General features: G+C 38.7%; 1 protein-coding gene across 1 annotated transcript in view; it reads left to right on the forward strand.

The window, feature by feature from the left end:
• Window positions 1-17,500, forward strand: part of CPEB2 (cytoplasmic polyadenylation element binding protein 2) — a 49,053-nt gene that overhangs the window by 30,490 nt on the left and 1,063 nt on the right. Inside the window, exons 6-11 of the mRNA XM_009079250.1 lie at window positions 1,609-1,779; window positions 3,456-3,545; window positions 10,223-10,341; window positions 10,624-10,738; window positions 12,592-12,773; window positions 17,265-17,500. The exon at window positions 17,265-17,500 is cut by the window's right edge and continues 1,063 nt beyond it. Of these exons, the coding sequence (XP_009077498.1) occupies window positions 1,609-1,779; window positions 3,456-3,545; window positions 10,223-10,341; window positions 10,624-10,738; window positions 12,592-12,773; window positions 17,265-17,492 (905 nt within the window). The 3' untranslated portion in view covers window positions 17,493-17,500. The remainder of the gene's footprint in view (window positions 1-1,608; window positions 1,780-3,455; window positions 3,546-10,222; window positions 10,342-10,623; window positions 10,739-12,591; window positions 12,774-17,264) is intronic.

Raw genomic sequence — 17,500 nt, forward strand, 5'->3', positions numbered from 1 at the left:
TGTTGTTGTTAGTCTTTGCTACTCGGTACACTACTGTGGTCCTGCTTGAATTTTGTGCTCCTCGTGACATTTTATGGTGCTTGGTTGTTTTATATTATCTTGTGTTTGCATTCAGTGTTTTTGATGAGATACTACATCAAGGTCATTAGGCATTACCACAACATAAGTTATTGGTCGTGATCTGTGCTGTCTGTTCTCCAGCCTTGTCTTTAAGCACCTGATTTTCAGGTGGTCTTCTGGAAATGAATGGCTTTCATACTGCTCTCACCCCTAGCTGGTCAGCACAGAGTCTGCAAGTGTTCATACCAGGCTTTCCTGGTGTGTTGCCCTGAGTGGGGAGAAGAATTAGAGACTGCAGTGTTGCTCACATCTAAGGTACTGCAGACTCAGCTGTCAGGGACCTACTGCTCCTGCCTATGGATTTGCAGTGAGTGAATGTGAAAGTTGACTATTTGAAATGGAAAAGTAACTTGCTTCCCAAAAGTGTCCAAGGTTGTGTTTTTGGTTTGGTTTTCTTGCTTGTTTGGGAAAGCAGTTGAATTGATTAATAATTTTTTTTGAGACTGATAAACAGGAAAAATTGCATTTCAGAAGAAATGGTGGTGTGGGGTGTTTCTCTTTGGGATTTTGCAGTTCAAAGACTGACTTCTGAACTTGAAAATGTCATTAATCTTTATGATGCTGATCTAAAGCAATGAAAGATTGAAGAAGCTAAGATGAATATCCTGGTCTTCTGAATTATTTTGTTTTCTTTGGAGCTCTCTGAAGTTTGTAAATACGAAATAGGGAGGAAATACATGGGGCAGAATTACCATGTTTTCACTTCCCCCTGCCATCTAGATACCTGTTCTGATCAGAGCACATTTGCACAGCCATCCTGTGAACTCCTCAGATTTTACACTTGCTTTTCAGGGTAACTGTAATCTCACTGCAGATTACTACTTGTTAGGAACCACCACAAGGCTTCCCTCCAAATCTGTGGTAAATTGAGAGTGAAAAGGATAAATCAGCACTGTGACTCATTTTTCAACTGTTACATTTTGCACATTTATTAAAATTTTACTTTCCTAGAAATTAAATCTGTTCTTATCAGCATCAGACACCTCTAAAAGAGAAGACATACCTGTTTGAAACTTGTTCTGGTGTCCATGTTTTTTCTGTTTCCCCCTGCTCAATTAAAACATGATTTTTTGACACATGGTAGTCACTCAGTTGGTAGAAGTTACCAATTTAACTTGAAGGTAAACCAAAGGCAGATTAATGACACTCACTTAAGCAGCCTTTAATATTTTCCCTTCATAAATATAAGACCCTTTAATTAAAACCAAATTACTACTCTCCTACTGGATGCAGCAGAGTAATTACAATATACTTTAGTATGAGGTATTACACTTAGAGTGATGTCAGCTTGCAATCTTGAAATTCCTTTTAGAAGTTTAATACATTTTTCATTTTCTTAATTTCTCTTTACACTAACATGTACTTCTCTAATATCTTCCTGTTCTCATTTTGACTCTTCAGGCTGCTCTTGCCCCATTCCCTAAAATTATGTAACCATGTGCTGCCACACAATTATTTTAATGTATATTATTATCTTTTCTTTTTAAGGCCGTTCTTCCCTCTTCCCCATAGATGATGGTTTGCTGGATGATGGTCACAGTGATCAAGTTGGAGTCTTGAATTCACCTACCTGCTACTCAGCTCACCAGAATGGAGAACGAATTGAGCGTTTCTCTCGCAAAGTGTTTGTTGGAGGTCTTCCACCAGATATTGATGAAGGTGAGCTGCCTGGAAACTAAGCAGACTAAGTTTGGAGGGAGAAGACAAAGAGAGATTTGGAAAAATCTGAGTGAAGTACTAGAAATAATCCACTAAGTAAAATAATGATGTGGTGCAAAAGGCTACAACTGTATGTTCTTTGAGAGCTGATGGATGTGTTGAGCTTCATATCATCCCTTTTGGTTTTGAAATGGTTCAGTTGTCTCTGGTTCTGCACTTGCAGATGGTAGAGTTGCGTGTGATGCCTGGAATTTGTACTCCTACTTATCTTGCATATTCCTTTCAAATACATCTTAGCCATCCTATGTTTGTGCCTGCTTTATTTTGTATTCATAGAAAACTTCCATTCATAAACTAATTTCATATTCTATTTTGCTGTTACCTGAAGATCTCAGAGGTGGTATAGAAAGGTTAATATTATTCTCATTCAGAACTAGAGAAACTAAGGCAAGGTCAAGTGGCAGAGCAGTCTGTGATGCACTGTACATAGTGTACCACAGAAGCTCAGGTTGTTCTACGATGCAGCTGGACTTGCTTTGTACAATAGTGCTGATGTGAAGTGATTGTGCTGTTTAATATTAGGTTTCTCCTGTGCACATAAATGTAAATTACATCCTAGCTTTGTAATGTAAACAGAAGTCCCTTTACGAGGTTCATTGTAATCCTAGAGCAAAAACCTGTTAACCAAATAAGCTGACTGTTTAATTAACTTTCAGACATGGGAAGCCCAAATTTTGGTTCTGTCTTCATTGAGATGCTCTCCTGCAATGTGCTAAGGGATTTATCTGAATACACTTTAGGACAGTTGCCTTTAATACAAATGCTAAACAAAGACATGTGGAAATACACTTTCTTTCTTTCCTGCCTGTTTCTATGCTGATGGCAGGATATGACTGAAAGAAATGGAGCATATTTGTGGTGATGAGTTACTGCTTTTGTAGAGTTAAGGGTATTTTTTCCTCCAGGCTCTTCTAGTCAATGACAGGAAGGAGAGTCCAGGATAGAAAGACATTACAAAGTTGTGCAAGGGGCATAGTAAATCTTAACCATGAATAGTCCTGTTGCATATTAGAAGCATCTCAAAATAGACAATTACATTTTCTGTGCCAAATAGATGCATAGTATCTGCTGGAAACTGCTAGCATGTTAATTGTGGTTGTACTTGGTATATGAATATCTACCTACGAACCTCTCAACTGTACATCACTAAAACAGTAAATTGATTTGATTGCATTCAAACCAGATTCTGCACTTGGGGACAGTGCTCTCAGGCACATGGTGTGATTCTCAGGGATGTCCTGTGCAGGGCCAGGAGTTGGACTAGATGATCCTCAAGGGTCCTTTCCAACTCTGATTATTCTGTGAAATACCACACAAGTTTGCACCAGTGCCTTAAGTTGTCCATATGCTTCTGAAATGCTGCTGTGACTAAGTAATAGAAAACTTATTAAGCTAAAATCACCAGAAATACATTGTGCAAATATTAATGCTTTGGGAGATGTCTGGTTTTTGTTCATGAAAGTTGTAAATTTTGTTTCTTTTTTTTTTTTTCCATGAAATGTTAACCTAGACACTGTTTCTTTGCTAGAAACAAAGTGCTTTGTTTTGTGCTTTTGCAAACATCTGCATTGAGTTATGTCATTTATTTTAATTGCAACTTCTGTACTTGTTTTTAGATGAAATCACTGCTAGCTTCAGACGATTTGGGCCCTTGGTAGTAGACTGGCCTCACAAAGCTGAAAGCAAGTCCTATTTTCCACCAAAAGGTAAGAGTCCGAAGGTTCTGAGCTTTAACTTAGTGCAAATCTCACTCCTGGAAACTCTCGTTATTCTCCAAAGGGTATAATTTACAGTTCTGGTGAACAGTTAAATCTATAGTTTCAAAGCAGGTTCAGACATGGTTCCTTTACATACCAAGTCTAAAATCTGTTGGTTTGGAATTGTGTCTGATCAGGTCAGTGTTACGTAGTTGTATGTGTCATTAATCCTCAGTTCTGAATTTGCATGTCTCTCAAGTGTCCAAAACTGAAGTTTAGTCAAGTTTTGAATACTAAATCTTAGATTAAAATTTTCCTAGGAAGTTAAAGGCAGGATTCAGGATGCATTTGAGTGTCTGATCAAGATAATCAAATACTATGCCTCTTTCACTTTTAGAATATGAACTTCCTATTGAAACACTACCTTGGTTTTGATAAATGATGAAATATTGATATTTTTATGCTATTTCTAGTGTTGCTGTTAGACTAAATTTTTTAGTATTTTTTCAAAAGTGTTGGACAAACCATTCTGTAGGTTAAGTAAGTTAGTTGTGTAATTATCTTCTACACGTACACCGTGTACTGTTACATACAAAATAAGTGCAGAAGTCTGATCTAGATACAAAAGCAATGAAGAGATTATTGATTTTGTAGAGAATGCAGCAATTCATTCCCTCTGTGGAAGTGACAAAACTGGGTACATTGCCTTTGTAAACTGATTCTTCATTTATCTGAGCGTCTGTGCTGGGGGAGAGACAGTATTATTATCCCAGATGGATCCTCTAAAGAGTGGGAAATGGAATTGGAAGTATTTGAATAGCATTTGTGAATGCTACATGGAAATTCTAAGACAAACAAAGAGACTTTGGCTTTTTTGATTGTCAGCCTGACACACCAAGCTACTGTCAAGTTAAATTTGATTATCTTAAGGAGTGCATCTCTCTTCTTAAATTGCCAAGAGAAATTCCTGAGGAACTCTTTGAGGAAGATGAATCTCAGAGAGTCTGTGGTGAATATATAGGAGATGGAAGATGTAATATATTCTTACCTGAAAGGAATGGATCCTGACATTCTTTTCCAAGGGGATAGTCCTGTCTCAGGATCTGAACATCTTAAGGATGTATTTCCAGACTTCCTAATTTAATAAAGCTTTTTGATATAGTTGAGATATTTATAAATACCACAATGAGAAAAAAATACAATAAATCTATATTGTAAGCAGAGCTTCTTAAAGCAGAAAATACAAATAGAAGAACTTCAGTGTGTTGACCTGATTAATTTAGGAAACACTTGCAAACTAAGTGCTAAGTATATTTCCCATGACTAACTGATCCTTATTTGAAATTTTATAGCATTTACTGTTCTTCAGTCTTTATTCTCATTTTCCATTTGCTGCATTATTCAATATTTTTGTCATGTAGCCTAGCACATTTGAAATGTAGTGTAGGCTTCTCTCTGTAGATACTCTGGAAACATTTGACTGCTGAATATTGCTGTGTTTATATCCATTTTCTTTAATGCAATGCATATGCCCCATGATTATTTTGTAGAAGAATTTCTTTTAAAATTGTCTTTCTTTAGTATTACTTGTGTTTACAAGCAAGAACCATTTATATGTATGTTTAATAAGATTTCCTAAACTGCTAAAGATAGGTTAAATAAAGCTTTGAGCTCAATCAGTATTTACCAGTTTAGAAATATATCAGCTCAAGAGTTAATTTTTGAAATTATTTTAATCTCCATTTTATAATTTGCTACTCTGCATGGAATTAATTCAGTGCATATATTTCTGTGTGTTCAGTCTTGTTAGAGATTTCACCATAATACTACTTTCCAAAGACGTCTCAGAATTATCCCATTCTGGACTGATTCGCATTAGACTTCTCTGCAGTGAAGAGATACAGCTTGGGTTGGTTTTGGTTTTTTTACACTGTTGTTCAGTTTTCCAGGCTGCAGTTCCTTCCAGGCTCTGCTTACAGAAAGTCCTGAGGGAAGGCCAAGTTCATAATAAGTGTTTCCTTGCTCAAAGAAATGCAAAAAGTGTCTTGATCCATCAAGGCTGGCTGCCTCCTGAGAAACACCAACTGCTTGTTCTCAGCTAATTACTTTTTGTATTGGTTCACCACAAAATTAGGCCCAAAGAAAACAAGAATTTTAAAAACTTCACACTGATCTTACAAGGAAGCTCCGTTCTGAAAAAAATCCTATTGAGCTCAAAGTACAAAGTCTGTAAGTGATCTGCTAACTGTAATGGAGAATTCCTTCCTTTCTGACTTGCCACTGTTTATCATAACTCCTGTTATTACGTAGTTGGCAAATGCACTTATTTATGAAACAATACACATGTCCAAAGTAACTTGCTAGGGTGAGGACTCCTCCTTGTGATAATGAAGCTTTCACAGAAATGGTGCCATGGGGATATGCAAATCCAAAGAAGGCCTTACAAATTATGCCCAGTTGTTTGTGTCCTCTGTACTATTTATAGTCTGTATCAAACAGAGGATAATCTGATTTAAACAGGACAGTGTCCCCAGCCTTTTCTAATTGTCTGGTTGCTTCCGTTGCCTTGTATCATAGGAGTTGTGCAGTAGCTTCATTTATTCAAGGCTCTTAACTGCTAATTCAGAGCTGGCTGAAAAAAAAAGGGGTTGAAAATGTTCTGTTTCTAGTTTAAGGAGCAAAACCCCAGGTCCATACCAGTTCTGTTAAACTCGTTACCAGCTTATTTGATCACATTGGGTATGAACTATGGATTCAGGCAAGTAACTGTAGGTGTCTTCATGTGTTATTAGTGTCTAAGCTTCCTTTAATCAATGGGAATCTGGCCAGTACACTCAGTGGAGTACAGAGGACTATTCAGGTCACTGTAACATAAGCACATTGAGCTTGATTCATTTACCCAAACCAAAGATACCTAAAAGATTTATGCAGGTCTCCCAAATGTGGTGCAGCACCACATTTTTTTCATTTCAAGTGTATTTTAGAGTTAATTCTCCATCAGAGCTGACTGAGAGATTTGTGTTTTAGAGATTTAATTAATGTGAAGAGATCACTTTAGGAATAGGTGAAGTGTGTCCTTCCCAAATTTGAGCTGTTCCCATCATCAGAGCTGTGCACCAAAACTACAGACAGACCATCATCATGTTTACACTGATTCTTTTGGATTTAAGCTAAGGTGCAGCATTCTCTGGGCAAGAACTGTACTACACTGAGGCCATTTAGTCTCCTCTGGGGAAGAGTCTATCAGGACAGTAGAGCAACCAACCCCAAAACAGAATACTGCTGTACTGACTGGCATGGACAGTGCCATGCTACCTTGCATTGATTTTCTTGACTCCTTCTCTAAGCCACTAGCAACAGGAGTTTGGTAGAGTTTGATAGAACTTAAAGCTGCTCTCTGATTTCTGCACAGAATATACATAGCAGAAAAGTGTCCTCTGGTAAACTGTGGAATAAAGAAATTTTTACCTTGCTCAGAAAATCATGTTAGCTGCCGGTGTCAATCTAGTCTAGAATGCTTTGATTTTGATTTGTTTCTTATACAATAAATACAAAAAAAAGGTTTAATTTGGTAGTTCAGCTAAGACTCTTCAAACTTACCTGATGGGCTTTGTTTCCAGTGCTGCATCCAATACTTTGAAAAAATCTATATTTTTTTATCTGGTTTTATTGAGAGATGTCAGATTATGCCTATAACCACTGCAGTATCTTTAGATATCAGACAGTGTAGCTCTAAAGCCAGTTACCATCTCCAGAAAGATTTGTTTATTATTTGAGGTATTTCTCTGAGGATGAGTATTACCAAAGTCACCCACACTCATTGCCTTTGAAAATAGGAGTATTAGTAATAGTTTCAGCATTACACAGAGGGATTTAGTCAAGTGATAAACACTAACAGGGGTTTACCTAAACCTCAACTCCCACAGGAGGTATAAATTCTGGTAGAGGTGCACATGAACAACAGATTTTTAAACAACTGTTTCATCTAATACCTTTCACCTTGAGAAATATGTACAAAACATACAATCTTTGTTGCTTGGTATGTAATACCTGATCATGACCTGCTACTTCTGGTGTATACATGGCCCAAAGGTGTGAGGCAGCTTTCTTCAAAGAAAATTACTAGAGTAGCTTTGCTTTTCCGTTGTAAAAAGGCTTGTATTGCTCTTGGGTGTGAAGCTGTTCCAGTTAAATGTGTTACATCAAAAAGGGAGTTCAGGTGTTCTGTAGAAGAGTAGAACACCTCCTGTCCTTCACCCTGCCTCCCCAGCATGTTTCACTGTGACTTGTACTCTCTATCACATATGATAATTGTAGTTCACGAAATTACTAGTTAGGCACTTTTTCATCATACTTAGGCACGTAGCTTACTGCCACTGTACTGGCTTTGCAGACATTAAACATCCACAATAGTTCATGACTTACCGATGTTGAGGTGAAAAAAAAAATCCAATAAAAGCAGAAATGCGTAAGAATAAAGTTCATGCCATAAAGCTCTTGGCATGTGGTAGCTGTAGTAACAAGAATAGCCCTAATTTATGATGTCTGAATTAATACTGAAGATAAGAGTATAATGTCCCTTTGCAAGCAGTGTCTAGCTAATCTGTATAGGTTGGTAGCCTGTGTAACTGGCGTTCTTTGGAGAAGTCTATGGCTAATGTATAACTGATTTGTACCATGAAATATGCCCTGTCCAGGGCAAGTGATGGAGAGGAGTTTGTATGCAGACTATGCAGGGAATTGTCTGTCTCGGTATATGACTATAGAATCATTAAGAGTGGAAAAGACTTCTAAGATCATTGAGTCTAACTATTAACCTAACACTGCCAGGTCCACCACTAAACTGTGTCCCTAAGCACCACATCTACATGTATTTTGAACACTTACAGGGACAGTGATACCATCACTTCCCTGGGCAGCCTCTTGCAATGTTTGTTCACCCTTTCAGTGAAGAAATTTTTCCTAATGCCCAGTCTAAACGTACTCTGGCACAACTTGAGGGTGTTTCCTCTTATTCTGTTGTTCTTTACGTGGGAGAAAAGATGACACACACGCCCCCCTCTCACTCCATCTTTTTGCAAGTTGCCACAGTTAAGCATTTCAATAGCTGCAGACATGCAGATGGTAGGTCATGTGGAGACACTGACCATCGTTGTATGTATCAGGAGCTATATGTAATGCAAATCAGTCCCCTTGATTTGCATTTAGGATAAGAACTGATGGAAAATCAGTATCTGGCAAAATCTTGCTTTGCATATCTGATCCTTTAGTCAGTACCACGTGCAATTAACCCTCCCTTTGATTAATCGCGTTTTTGCACTCCCATCATTCTTGTACTGAGCTCAGCATGCAGACAGGAATGTATGTGCTTGGCTTCCACCCAAGTCAGGAGAGTTACGTGGGTCTGATCTCACCCATGCCAGTCTGCACATGCCCTCATTTAGTGAGTGAGTTTTGCATGGGTAATATGTGGATTTAAAATTCTAAGATAAATACTGAAAGATAACCCCACTAAATCAGGTTTTTAATCTAAGTAATTACTAATTAAGTTAAACAGGTTGATGCTAAAAAAATATTGTTCAGCAATGAAAAAATGGACTTCTCAAGGAAACTCTTCAGCCCAAGCCCGAAGATTTTCTATGGCATATTTGTTAAGAAACTAAATAAGATTTTCATAAAAATACAGAATATCTAATGTTTCCTTTCTAGGTAGCTATGATGGGACCATGGTATGAGGGGTAAAAAGCATGGTACAAATTATCAGAAAGACCAGTATAGGCCTTACAGCTTTTTCTTTAGATCCTACTTTTGTTCCCATTTATCTAAAATCAGTTGTGAATTTGCTTCTCAGATTTTGTGTTCTTGATGCACTGATTCTTTAATGGTCTTTGAGATGCACCCTACTGTCTTCACCTTGGGGACCTACAGTGTCTGCAAGACAAAATGGTTAACTAGCTTCTCTCAGAAATACAGCATCATTTCCCTAAGGCTTGGGAATGCACCCATGTTCCCTTTCCCAAGCCCACTCTAGAGCAGCTGCTTCAGCGTTTACTTTTCCATCCAAATATTAAAACATAATTTGAAAATTCCACACTTGGTAGTAATCTCAGAAAGAAATGTGATATGTGGTCCTTTTAACATTTGTTTTAGAATAGAACCCTAATTGTGCTATTGGGTATTTGTAAAGTAACAAATTTTGTATATATTGTACTGTAACTGTGAAAGTGTTCTAATGTGTGAGGTTCTTTGCTCATCTGACTGTTTGTTTTTACTGTAGCATTAAATAAGCATTTTAATTCCTATTTTTGTAATGTTTGGGAGGTTTGCTGGGTCAGTTATGTAACAAAGTACTTTGATCTAATCTCTAGAATAGAGATTAGTCCTTTGTGCCAAGTCGGATTTTCATTGTATAATGCCCGTTGCAGCCAATGGATGGTGTTCAGCTAGACTTGCAGTACATGGCAGAGCAGACATGTTTGCTTGTATTTGGTTATTAGTCTCTTCTGACAGTTGTTTTACAGATAAATGTTCTGTTAATTATGGCAAGGTAGTACATCGTTAAAGAAGATAATCGCAAAGAATTGGTTTGACTTTCTTTTACTTGTGTATGGAAAAGTCGCTGGCAAAGATGATCATGAAAAATAAAGATGAGAATAAATATCAGTTGGTTTGGCTTTTTCTTCCAGGTTATGCATTCCTCCTGTTCCAAGAAGAGAGTTCTGTTCAGGCCCTGATTGATGCCTGCATTGAAGAAGATGGAAAGCTCTATCTGTGTGTTTCCAGCCCTACTATCAAGGACAAGCCAGTAAGTACATAGCCCATGGCCTGCAGGCTATAGCTGCCATCTGTCTAAGGCTGCATTGGAAGTTCTGATGATGAAAATTATCAAAACCAACCTACCATTGGCAGAGCTCAACATCTGGAACACTCAGACTATTTTAAAACTGTAGGGTTTTGAATAGGATTAAAACAGAGCACCTAGACGTGCTAAGCTAATGAGGTTATGACTGTTTGACAGTTTATATATGTATGTCCACACTGTAGTGAAACTTAGAGCAGCATCCTACTTTTTTTCCCAATTCAATAGGTACAGATACGTCCCTGGAATCTAAGTGATAGTGACTTTGTGATGGATGGTTCGCAGCCACTTGATCCTCGAAAAACAATTTTTGTTGGAGGAGTCCCTAGACCATTAAGAGCTGGTGAGTATAATCTGTGCCAATTTTTAAAAGAAGGAAATTACTGGAAGTGATTCAAACCAGTGAACTTTTATATAGTTGCATATGGATAGATATAAATATAGGTAAAAGACTGTCATGATAGTTATAACCATAGTACAGTGTTCATATATTCTCCTGTTTCTCTACTAACTTTTCATCTGGCCTTGGCCATAAATCACAGTTCATCCTTGAGATTTGCTGGAAACTGTTACCTGTCTAAAGCTGTAGAAAAGATTTTGATTATAGTAACAAAACTGTGGTATAAACTGTGTCACAAAAGACATATAACAACGAGTTTGTTTCTAAAATATGGCTACGAACGCTGCTCCCTGACTGTGTGGAGCTGTATTTGTACCTGCTTGTCATTGTGCATTAGCTAGTCTTCTGCTGCTGTCAGGTTGCAGTTACTCTTGGTACACACAGAAATACAGGTGATGGAGTACTTGAAGGAGCAGGAATAGAGGGAAAAAGGAAGAAATTCAGAGCTAGCACAATGTGTATGGCACAACAGTACATGAGATTGCAGGGCTCTATCTAGGCTCTTGTCAGAGTGCATGAAGGGAAAAATGAATGTTTCTGTAGGGGTGGACTGGTTGATGTGCAACCTGGACAATCTGCATTTTGAGACTGGTTGCAGTAGCCTTTTACAGTGTTTTAGGTGGCTTTCTAGTAAGTAGGTTGCATTGAATGTTAGAAGTCGAAGCATAACACAGAGTGGTTCAAATCCCATTTTTGTTAGAATGACTTCTGGGCTTTGTTGGTCTTCCATCGTTTGTAATTAATTTTATTCTTAGAGAAGATGAGCTTTCAGATAGACTATGTAGGAAAACGAAGAAGTAATAGTGTACATTTGGGGTGTAAAGGGTCTTAAATTTTTGTGTCTTGGACCTGCAATGCTCAAGCTTTTCTATTATTTTACTTCCAAGACTCTACTTTTGACTGTAGTACAAGCTCTGCAAATGAGCATAAACACAGTATGTTCCAACTGCAGATGAATTTTTCTTTAAATTCAGTCCAGTACACCAGATTACTCTGCTGAATGTCTGTGATAAATTTAATGGATGCATTCTTATGCCTAGCTTTCAAGTGCCCTGTATATGTGAAAATGAAACTTTTATGACATTGTGAAATAAGAATAATGACTCCACAAAAGCAGTAAAACTTCAGGAGACTCTTCAAACAGCTATTGAACATCAATGACTGCTGGCACCTTTATAACTTAATACAAAGGATGCTAATTCTGAAAAAAACCTGTAGTTTCCACCTGAATGAATTGCAAAACTGAGTTCAGTATAATCTGGCAATCAGACAATTGCCAAAGTACTTTCATCTGTAAAATCTGAAGGTTTTGTTTCTCTGAACTTCAGTGTCTATGGTAAGTGTAGCACTGTGGAGATAATCAAGCTCCATGTAGCTGATGAAAGGATGCTAACTACTTCTTTAAATTGGAGTAGGACATAGAGCGTTAGGACAGCCAGAGAACATGTACCACGGAATTTGTGGCATGTGGATCTATTTTATACAGCTTACATTCCATGCCTGCCCAAAAAGTCTTTTGCTGTAATCCCCTGAAGAAAACTGCCCTGGAATTCTAGTTCCAGGTTATCAAGGACTTAGAGCTCCATCGTTCCTTGAATGTATGTACCCGCGGTGTGATAGATCTGTCTGCTGAGTATTTGATAGCTTATTTAATGGTTTTTTATCCTGTTACTATTACGTAGGCTGTTGCAGAATTAATGATTAAAATTCACTTTCTGAGTACTTTTAACTAAAAAAGCACATAAAGTTTGTACTGTAAGAACACTTTAAATGAACACTGTTTTGTTTCTCAATAGTGGAATTGGCTATGATCATGGACCGTCTCTATGGAGGAGTTTGTTATGCAGGAATTGATACTGACCCTGAGCTGAAATACCCAAAAGGTGCTGGACGTGTTGCTTTTTCCAATCAGCAAAGCTACATTGCTGCCATCAGTGCTCGGTTTGTTCAACTTCAGCATGGCGACATTGATAAACGAGTAAGTTACACAGAAATCTTAAGAGTTATGACCTATAAAGAAACTTCTCAGAGTGTGGTAGCATTGCATTTGGTTGGCTTTCATGTCAGCTTCTACATTTCTTTTAGTATTCATGTAGCTCCTCTACTCTGAAGAGTATGTATGCCGTGAGTGCCCCCAAACAAACAACATGCGTTCCACAGAGCAGCAGTTTGTTCCTTCGACATATGTTGGACCATATGTTCTTCCCATTCTGGACTTCCTGGGTTTGTTGTGTATGGGCAAAGGGCTTGAAAATCTTTTTCTCTCCCTGGTTCTAATGAAACCAAATACTGTGATAATTCCTTTGTCATTCGCAGGAAACTCTAGTGTTCATTGTGGTTAGATTAGCTTTATATTTGCAGCTGCCCTTAATTTCAGCTGTAATTGTCAGTGCTCAGCACCTAAAATGCAAAATGTCTTATCCTTTCTGTTTGAGAGTCTTCTTACTATTTACCAGTGCACATTTCTGTTTGCTACAGATGCTTATTGCTAGCTAAAGCAAAACTAACTTCTTTTAGGAACTTATCAACTTCATTAGTCCTAACTGACGTGTAAGAGTAGCAAAGAAAACTGGCATCTAAATTACGTCAGTTTTAAGGGTCACTAGTTTTGATGTCAAGAGCTGCAGTGGTAGTCTGGCATTAATAGGTGCTCTTTAGGGGGGAAAAAAAAGGTTGTAGAGGAAGAAGGGTTAAGGAAGTAAAGTAGTTCAAGGTCCAGTCTCCTCTACTGATCAAAGACCTGGGAAAAAGAAAGTAGTACAGTTAACAGAAGTCTGCTCTAGGGAAGTAACATGTTCTTCTCTCCTTTCAAATAGGCAGAGTAACACAGCTTTACATCTTGTCTCAGACAGCACTTGCCTGGTGAGCTGAAATCCCCAAGCACTGCCCTTCCCAGAGGATGAGTGGGTCTAGTGAACTAGGCTTCACATTAAGATGCGATGGGTACATTTTGGTCTTGGGATTGCTGTCCTTGTGACTTGCAGCTGACGTTGACTAATAGCTCTAGCTTTTGGATAGTTATGTAACAGAAAAAAATGGCCTTGACACCGTGACTGTGTGAGGGGAAATAAAGCTGTTAATCATCTTGCATTTGAGTATTTGGACAAAATGGGAGTAAGGACCAGAATTCCTTCTAAAGAAATGCTAAATGGGTCATTTAGCTTCAGAATTGGGTATTGTTTAGTGTCTTTCAGGAACTAGCTAGAGGGCATTTGGCTGTGAAGTCACCTCAATTTAAAATTAAGATGTGGACAGTTGGGTCCCATCCAAACTAATTCTCCTACAAAAGTAGGAAATGTGTATTTGAACCTTGTAAACTAGGGGACAGTCTATCTTGGTCTTCCTCTTCCCATGGGAGTGTCCTTTGCAGCAGAGGACCACCCGGTTATTGGTGTTACTGAGGAGTAATAGAGAACAGCCTCTTTTTAGGGAACACCTTGCATCTTAGCTGTTTCTGAAAGTGTGAAAGAAGCTATTTTCAGAAATAGTTTTTTTCCTCTGTGGAGTTTTTGCACTAATTCTGTTTCAGGTTCTGAAAATACTCTGAAATCAGTATTACTGTTGATTTATAGACAAGCAATCAGTTAGTGTAAATCTGTAAACCACTGGTTTTGTAAATGACAAAGACAGTTCTACTTTGGGTACTGCCTTCACCTGAGATATTTCTGTGTGCTGGCCAGGAAGGTAATACAGTACATATTTCTGTGCAGAACTGCAAGCAGTTCTACCCTTTGCCTCAGCATAGCCTTTCCATACCAGTTGCATCCAGTTTCTGTGAGTATGCTGTCCTTTCACATTCTTTTCATAACCAGTTATGTCTGTGTAAAAGCCTTTTTTCATTGCTAAATTTTGCAGTTCACCTGTTTATCCATCTGAACTTCAGTGCAAAGTATTTACAGCATTTTCTTTTTGCAACATACCTTTTCTTGACTTAACTGGAAGTCTTAATGTCACAGTCGCTTGGCAAACATTGTCTGTGATCTTAACTTCTTCCTCACCTAAGCACTCTGTAGCTTCTCCCCACTTCTTTTGATGTGTAGATATATTTAGTTTCTCGAACAGATGTTTTTCTTCAGTAAACTGCTCCTCATCCTGTTTTATCATATATGAAAGCTCAACTCCAAACATTTCTTTGAAACTCGTTTGGAGTTTCAACTCCAAACAATTCCTTAAAATATTGTTAACTTTCATATGCCAGCAGCCTGTATCATCCACTTCATGTAATACTTCCATCCCCAAAGTGTTTCTCTAATATATTTGAAATCATCTTCATACCCATCTCGGTGCATTAGTGCACTGAAGCTTGAAATATATGCTGTTCCATGCTTTCAGTGATTCTGAGCCACGAACACAGTTACTGTATAAGGTACCTGTTCATTGGAAAGTTTGAGTGTAATTTGTGATAAGGCAGGTCATTGTAGTGAAATAAGAAGTAGAGCTTGTAGTGAATATAGATGACTGGAAGAAGCATACTCTGACATGTCTAGTATGGCCTCTGCTTCTGAAGCTTACAACTCTGCCTTGGTTTAACCCCAGGCAGCCACCAAACACCGCACAGCCCCTCACTCACTCCCCCACCAATGGGATGGGGGAGAGAATGGGAAGGGTAAAAGCTACAAAAACTCATGAGTTCAAGACAGTTTAACAGGGGAAGCAAAAGCCACACACACAGGAGCAAAGCAAACCAAGATATTAATTCACTGCTTCCCATGGGTAGGGGGTGTTCAGCCAAGCCCAGGAGAGCAGGGACCATCACACCTAACAGTTCTTTGGGAAGACAAATGCCATCACTTCAAACGTCCTCCCCTCCCACCTTATATACTAAGCATGATGTCATATGGTATGGAATATCCCTTTGGTCAGTTTGGGTCACCTGTCCCAGCTGTGTCTCCTCCCAATCTCCCGTGCACCCCCAACTTCATTGCCAGTGCGGCAGTATGGGAAGCAGCAAAGGCCTGGCTCTGTGTAAACTCTGCTCAGCAGTAACAAAAACTTCTCTGTATTATCAACCCTGTGTTCTGCACAAATCAGAACATAGCCCCAGACTAGCCACTGTGAAGAAAGTTAACTCTACTTAGCCCAAACCAGCACAAAGACAATTTGGCTGTAAAACTTTAGGATAGGTAGCTGTATGTGTGAATTCTTTCCTCTGAAGATATAATGAAAAGCATTGTATTCCACTTTTTAAAGCTCTTAATATTTCAAACATTCTGAGTATCGAACATACAGTCGATGTCTATATGTAGTGTATTGGGTAGTAGTATCTCAGGAAAAAATCTCTTGGGGCAGTGATGAAAATATGGAAGACAACAATGCATTCTTTAATGATTGAGTCAACTCACTTTGTGTTTTATTATTAAGTTCTTCCTGTCTGATCTCAGTCTGTAACAGTTCAGTTACGTGAAGACATAATGCAAATCTGCCACTGGACTCCTGCCATTTTTCCACTCTGGCAGTCAGATTAGTTTGGAAGAGAAAAGCTGTGTAAGACAGGTGTTTGTAGCAGTCTGTAGAATTGCAAAATGGTCTTTTAAAAATATTTTCAGAAATACATGGAAGACAAATTTCTGTACCGCTCAAAGCCACAAAAAGAGAAAGTAATAGACGACCAAAATCAGCAGCTCCAAATTTGACTGTGTTTTAAAGATAGGGAGTGGATTTAGAGCAAACAGCACTGCTAAAAGAGCTGTATGATAACTTGCAGAAAGCACTTTCACTTTGCACACAGAAGTAGTACATGCAGAGACCTACCCTTGTTTTGAAGAGAAAGAGTTTCCATTAAAGGGTTACGGTCTCATATGTTCAGTTATTTTTTGCTAAACTACAGAACTGGATGTCATGTGGAGGTACATTTGGGAGCTGGTGAGAGTAGTGGGGAGACCTTTGGGCTATTTTGGGTTTTTCCCACACATAGTCCATATTATCATTCGCATAGAACACTCTTCCAGAGTAAATTAATGGAAGGTTCTAGTATAGCTATTTGTGACATATACAGTATACTTCTAAAGATGTGCCTTGAAGTGTTCTGCAGTGTCATAGACTCATAAAATTTTAGGTGTTGGAATGGACCTTGGAGATCATCTAGTCCCAGCCCCCCCTGCCCTGGGCAGGGACACCTCCCCACTAGATCAGGTTGCTCAAGGCTTTATCCAACCTGTCTTTGAACACTGCCAGGGTTGGGGCAGCCACTACCTCCCTGGGCAACCTGGGTGAGACCTGTGCCAGTGTCTCACCACCCTCACAATAAAAAACTTTTTCCTAATAGGTAACCTAAATTTCTCCTCTTTCAATCTGTGCCCAAGTGAATGGATGAATGATAACGAGGACTAACTGATGAGTTAGATAAAGGTGTTAATACGGCTGATTTCAGACTGCTGGTTTGGGTTTTGTTGTGAGGGTTTTTTTTAATGAGGAAAACATCAAGTAGGACCAGGTATTAACTGGACTTGTTCCTGTTTCACTCCAACAGGTGGAGGTAAAGCCATACGTGTTGGATGACCAGATGTGTGACGAGTGCCAGGGTGCGCGGTGCGGTGGGAAGTTTGCTCCTTTCTTTTGTGCCAATGTCACTTGCCTGCAGTATTACTGTGAGTTTTGTTGGGCAAACATCCACTCTCGTGCAGGACGTGAATTCCATAAGCCATTGGTAAAGGAGGGGGCTGACCGCCCACGTCAGATCCACTTCCGCTGGAATTAAACATGGTG

This window comes from Acanthisitta chloris, unplaced genomic scaffold, assembly GCF_000695815.1.
Source record: "Acanthisitta chloris isolate BGI_N310 unplaced genomic scaffold, ASM69581v1 scaffold7367, whole genome shotgun sequence".
In the NCBI taxonomy this organism is placed as follows: domain Eukaryota; kingdom Metazoa; phylum Chordata; class Aves; order Passeriformes; family Acanthisittidae; genus Acanthisitta; species Acanthisitta chloris.